The following is a 6,547-nucleotide window of genomic DNA, read 5'->3' as shown; positions in this document are numbered from 1 at the left end:
GACGGGGGTTGCAGGGGGCAGCGGGGGAAAGAGGAGGAGGGTGTAGATTAGAAAGAAAACATGAAAATATGAATTAATAGGCCAGTGAACTGCCCACACTCCCTGGAACTCCTAAACTCTGGGTGGACTTGGAAATGATCCCACTTAGGGATTCACAACATTTCAGTATGTCACAGTGGAAGAGTGCAAGGTGCAGAAAAGAGATTGGCCGTGATAACAAGGTATCCGTCCCAGTATCCAGCCGCCCTTCCCCCCCCCCCCCCCCCAGCCGCCCTTACCCCCTACACACACCACATGTCTAATAGCAGCTGACAAGTGATGCCAGTTACCCCGTACGGGGAATTCCCTACACTACAGAATAGTGTCCCATATTAAACATACCGAAGCACAGGGAGTTGTATGGTATAGGACGGAACACGATACGAGATCATAGTTTCAGTTACAAAGTGCAGTTTGACCCTACGTGTACATTAGGACGTTTTGCATGATTCGTAGTACAGTCAACTTGGCTAATAACGACTGCGGATATAACGACAATTCACGAATAACGACAGCATTTCCATGCCCAGAGCAAAGTCCCATCCCACTGTAATACATATAATGAGACTTCGGGTATAACGACACTTCGCGAATAAGGACACTTTTTTGATGCCCCGCCGCCGAGTGTTGTTATAAGCGAAATTGACTGTACATGCAACTCGTAACCGCAATCTCAGCCTTGACCTCCTGATGCCACATGTCACCGAATCCTGCGATGCCACATGCGAGCATACAGAAATACGCACTACCCCAGGGGTGGCTGTAAATGCATGATTGTACTCAGCTCACACACATGTACATGTACATGTGTGTGTAATAAGCTGGGCCGCAAGTCACACAATCATCATGCCGCCTGTGTTTGGACAACAAGCATGGCAGAGGGGATACACCCATGTATTCATGTACATGAACAGTGCCGAGTCGCTTCACTGTACACTAATACAATGCACGTACACTGTTTTTTTTGGATGGCTTTTTTATTTTTTCGCCCTCCCTCATTGATTTCATTGAATAAGGTGACGCGAAACAGAGAAAAAACGGCGTGGCCTAATAGTACAGTGCTGGCAACTGAAATCCGACCTCCTTGACGGCACGGCGCGGCGCCGCCAAGGAGGTCGGATTTCAGTTGCCAGCACTGTAGTATCGTGGACCAGTATAATACCATGTACATGTACATACATGTATATGTGTCCACGTGTATGTACATGTATGTACATACATGTGTGTAGTAGTAGTAGTAGTAGTAGTAGTAGAATTTATTATTTTACTAGGGAACTCCCAACAGGCGTTGCCTTTTTACTGGGAACCCTAGGAATGACTTGGTGCTTGCGACAAATGCAGAAAGGGGCTTAGCTTGACGACATCCAGGTGGAAGCATGTTCCATCTGTCTGCTGCCAAAAATGAAATAGCATTCAGGCCGTAACGAGATGTAGCTCTGGGTAGGTTCAGAGCGGTGTGTCCATATGCATGTGTGTGTTTGTATAAGCCTATGGTGAAGGCTAACAACGAACTCCACACATCTGTATGTGCATGTGTGTACATGTGTGTGCGTGTGTGTGTGTACGTGTGTGTGCGTACATGTGCACGTCTGTGTCTTACCTCATTTTCAACATCTCGTACAACACCAGTATACTGGCTGAGAGTACCAGTAGATAGAGCATAACACGGAGTGACCCGGTAACTGCATGGCTAACCATGTTGCTTGTTGACGACCACCTCACGCACTAACGACCACCTCACGCACTAACGACCACCTCGCGCACTAACGACCACCTCACGAACTAACGACCTCACGTTCTTGCGACCTGGATGTGCGCAGTCGTCAGGGATGGAGCGCTGCTACCGTTTCTTCTTCTTGCGCCTCACTACAGCATCAAGTTGAGGATCTGCTCGTGACACTGGGAGACGTAAAGACACTGTTCTGATGCGACTTTCCCTCGCTTTCGGATCTACTATTCCGAAATAAACTTGCTCATTACAAAACAATCATGTCGGGGAAGATCCTGCGTGTCTCATTTCCAAAGCGGCGGAACGTGCTATCCTCTGTCCAATATCAGTTCTACCATAAGCAGGAGCAGAGCAGCTTGTCCAGCTTTTGTAGCTTGTCCGCGTGATTCAGACTCGCACTGAACTAATAACACGCCTGTACTACTGGTGTCGGTCGCTGTCCAAACTGTCCTGGTCCAGCTGATATTGTCATGAACATTGTCATTCTCTGCTTTCCCGACCAAGCCAAGCATCGCACCGCTTTGCACAAGTGCGCTAGTTCCACACAGCGGACTCCAGCAGTCCAGGGAAAGTTTGACAACAAGCTGCCGTTGTCTCGTGAGACCTGTGGACGGGTCGATCGCCAGACTTGGAAGCGTACCAACAGTAAACCTGCCTTCGTGGCCACTTCCAAACATCACAAAATGTCATAGGAGGCAGTCATTCTTCACGCAAACCCAAACTACAGGCTACAGCTATACTACAACTAATAGTATTACTATTAGTACTAGTAGTACAAGTATGTCAGTCATCATGGTCATAATCATAAAAATAAAATTAATAATTATACAGTGGAGCGGGATCAAAAGCGCTCGCACATGTACGGAAACCAGAAATGGCCATGTAGATCTAGATTTACAACCACGGTCGCTGACTGAGTCCGTACTACTGAGTACTGTACTCTGTAGTCTGTAGCGGACATGGAAATCCAGTCGATTGACCGGGGCCGGCGCCCGCCTCAACGCGTACAGAACGCTGCGTGCAGTGCACAAAGTCATGTTGATCCGCGATGACCAGCGCGCTGCAGTGCATAATGATGTTCCCCTCCTTATCCACGGCTGCATGGGCAGCGCCCTGGGGCCGCTAGACGTGCGACCGGATTTCCATGTCCACGACAGTACATTGTAGCACTATTACATGTACTGAGTATTACGATTAGTATTACATGTAGCGCTATACTATAGCATGCAGTTGGCAGCAGCAGCGACACATGCATGTAGGTGCTAGGCAACACCGCAAACATCGCTCATTCTGTTTTGGTTGCTGCAAGGTACATGTAGTTTGAGACAAGAAAGCAAGGGAGCATAAATCCATAATAATTTGTACACAGATGGAATCACCCAGCACATGATAATTATCGTTCAGTATCCAGTACTACATGCATGGTGAGCATTTTACCGTTCACGCTATTTCGACGGTCGGCCTGCACCGTTTTTTGTGTGTGTAGACATGGCATTTTACAGTTCACGCGCTAGATCCAACGGCACTCGTACCCCAAACCCAAAATACCGTCGGTCTGGTACCGTTTCGACGATAGAAAGCTCTTTTAGCGGGAGAACGAAACGGTAAGATTCTAACTACATGTAGGCTCTGGCAAGGTACGTTCGGGCCTGATTGGAAATTTTTATTTCCATTGCTATCAGGTTCGGCCTCATTTTCTCTGTGCTGCGCTGATGAGTTCAAAAAGAACGAAACAGCATGCTGTCCGCAGATTGAGTGTAGGGTTACCTCACACGTCTATCGTTGCGTCGGGAGTCAGGACTCAGAAGCCCAACTGCTAGGCCCCGGTCACCATGGTCACACATGCACTTTTTTTGGCGGTTCCGCCAAAGCGTAACTTACGCTTCCGCCGTTGCCTCGGCAACGGCGGAGGCGTAAGTTAGGGGCCGTCCGTAAATATCGATGTTTTTTTAGAGACGATATTGGTGCGTCTGGGGGGGAGGGGGTTTGAGCCATGTGCGTCTTTTCGAGCATCAGAAAAATATCGATGTAAATATCTGAAGTTTCGCCGATCCCTGCACGCGGACGTCTAAATGGCTATACAAGAAATGTGAAACCAGCTTCCGTTCGCGGAGCTAAAACTCGCGACACAAGAACAAAATCAAAAATTGGAAGCTGTACGCCCATGGCGAATTTCAAGAGCAAAAGAATGAGCTATTGATTGTGGAAATCGGCCGAACGATGCCTGCGGGAGACCTTTTTCAAGACGTAGAGGCAGTGCGAACAAACACGGACGAACTCCACAAGAGTTTCCAGTCTTCACTGTCTGAACAAGGATTTGAAAAAATTCAAGCCCGAGCGTAGCCGCTTTGGCTACACCAGTACACGATGGCTGAGCACTGCAGCGCCAACCCGGTTCGCTCCCCCCAGGCGATGCAGCGTGAGTGCGGCGGGATTTTCACGCCTACACCGGACCCTCAACATCCTGGGCACTTCATGAGCATCCAAAAATATTGATTCCATGATCTAGATGTACATGTGCGTCTTCTGGGGGGAGGGAGGGGGGTCAAGGGAGAGAAGCACCAATATCGTCTCTAAAAAAACATCGATATTTACGGACGGCCCCTTACGCTTTGGCGGAAAGTTTGGATTTCGCTACGCCAAAAAAATGCGAGCGGACCCTCCGCTTTCGCGGATCCGCTTTGGCGGAACCTGCATGGTGATGGCTTTGGAGTTTGGTGTGCTACTTCTGCACTGAGTTCTGGTGTTGTTTGGTTGCCGTTTGGCATTCAGTTTTCATATTGTTCTTTGCCAATGAACTGTACGTTCTGGAGATCTCGCGAGCAATACTGCATCGTTATGAGTGGATAGTTGGTGAGGGAATAACTCCGAATCCGTCTCCCAACGAGTCATTGGCCCCGATCGCGGACGATCTCCAACTCTCTCCTTCTCTCCCCAAGCAATACGTCCACCAGAGTATGCAACACTAGGACTGCAACCAGGGAGTAGTAGAGTACTCTGCCACACCCTCACTGCAGCTGCAGGCATCCACGCAGTCGCTGGGTCGATGATGGATCATGGAGGAGGCAACGACACCCTGCTATAAAACTATTTGAATTTGATATTGATGTAAACTAAACTAATATTCAAATACACCCGTGCTGGGCCGCAGTGAATGTGCCCCAAATCCACGAGTGTACTTGACATGAGACATTCAGCAGCCTGTCAGCGATCCACGATAGCTCTACTTGTACAAGCGAAGGTCGCTTCAACTCGGACAAGAAGGAGGCAACGACACCCTGCTATACGACTATTTGAATTTGATATTGATGTAAACCAAACTAGCAATATTCAAACACACCTGTACTGGGCCGCAGTGAATGCGCCCCGAATCCAGGAGTGTACTTGACAGGAGACATTCAGCAGCCTGTCAGGGATCCACGATAGCTCTACTTGTACAAGCGAAGGTCGCTTCAACTCGGACAAGAACATCTACAATTTCATAGGACGTGCTGAATTTGCATTCTCTCCGCCAAAGCGGAGCGTTGAGGAGCACAGTAGTCTACATGTATGTGTGACCGCTGCATCGTGTGGTCCGCCAAAGCGGCTGCGGTAGTTCCGCTTTTCGCCTCCGCAAAAGCGGTGCAAGCTTTTCATGTGTGACCGCGGCCTTAGCCGTGTCTCGAAAACACATCAAAAACAGTAGACTCGCCCTCTACACGCCGAACATCGAAATAGCCTGTCCCTCCAGGAAATCGCGATTCCACGGATGCAACAAATTTCGCGATTTTGGCCCAAACCCGCGATTTTCAGCAAAATCCGCGATTTCCCGCGTTTTGTTGTTGTTTTCTGCACTGTATCTCACATGTTTATGCACCTTTCACGCAGTTCTTTCCATGATCCTGTAGGTTATTTGCACAGTACGACTCGGACTACTCCCGATATACGACGCAACAAATTTCGTGATTTGGCCCAAATCCGCAATATTCTGCAAAATTCCGCGAATTCCTGGCAAGTTCTGCATCATTCCGCACTTTTCGTCGCATTTTTTGTTACTTTCTGCCGCAATTTCTTGCGCAAGTTTTCGAGAGTTTTTTCCGCAAATTCCCGCAGGGACAGAATAGCGTGAACGGTAAAATGGTAACCATGTCTAACGGTATGGTCACGTGGCTGTAATTTACCCATGTGAACATGCTTGCACGCGCCCCACGTCACAACTGCTCCAGGTGAAAACTTACTTACGACCAAGCTTTGTTCTACAGGTCAACGTAAACTCATCAATGGTACCAGCTTATCAATGTGGATAGAGAAAGCGAGAGAGTGAAAGAAAGAAAGAACGCGTTAACCATGTTAACGGGGTTGTTCGAAACAAGTAATGTACGACAGTAGATCTACATTAGTCAAGCAAAGTCATGGTGTACTAACATGTTAACACTGGCTGAAACAGGAACAGGCATGTACAGTAGCCAATGGCAATGACTGAATGAGGATCAAAAACAATCTTATGCATGAGATTAGATGTAAACATCTGCAGCATATCCCATTGTTTCAGTCCTGTGCAGGGATAAATGTACTTCAGTATATCCCATTGTTTCAGTCCTGTGCAGGGATAAATCATTGTTTCAGTCCTGTGCATGTGCAGGGATAAATGTACTTCAGCACATCAAGTTCAAGTTGCAAGAGCAAACATCGTGAAAACATATCAAAAACGATCCACAATGGATCAGAACAAAGCCTACGGATATTCTCGCACTGAGATAAGAAAAAAGAGCTACGCGTGCCTGTACGCCCCCCCCCCCC

At 48.1% G+C, this 6,547-nt stretch overlaps 1 protein-coding gene across 1 annotated transcript in view; it reads right to left on the bottom strand.

The window, feature by feature from the left end:
• The window catches only part of LOC135813182 (uncharacterized), a 30,094-nt gene extending 27,763 nt beyond the window's left edge, over positions 1 to 2,331 (bottom strand). The window contains exon 1 of the mRNA XM_065326395.1: positions 1,640 to 2,331. Coding sequence (XP_065182467.1) covers positions 1,640 to 1,737 — 98 coding nt within the window. The 5' untranslated portion in view covers positions 1,738 to 2,331. The remainder of the gene's footprint in view (positions 1 to 1,639) is intronic.
• Positions 2,332 to 6,547: the final 4,216 nt, after the last annotated feature.

The sequence above is a fragment of the Sycon ciliatum genome, chromosome 3 (assembly GCF_964019385.1).
Source record: "Sycon ciliatum chromosome 3, ocSycCili1.1, whole genome shotgun sequence".
In the NCBI taxonomy this organism is placed as follows: Eukaryota; Metazoa; Porifera; class Calcarea; order Leucosolenida; family Sycettidae; genus Sycon; species Sycon ciliatum.
Note: the sequence above shows the minus strand (reverse complement) of the source record. Positions and strands in the feature narration are given on the sequence as shown.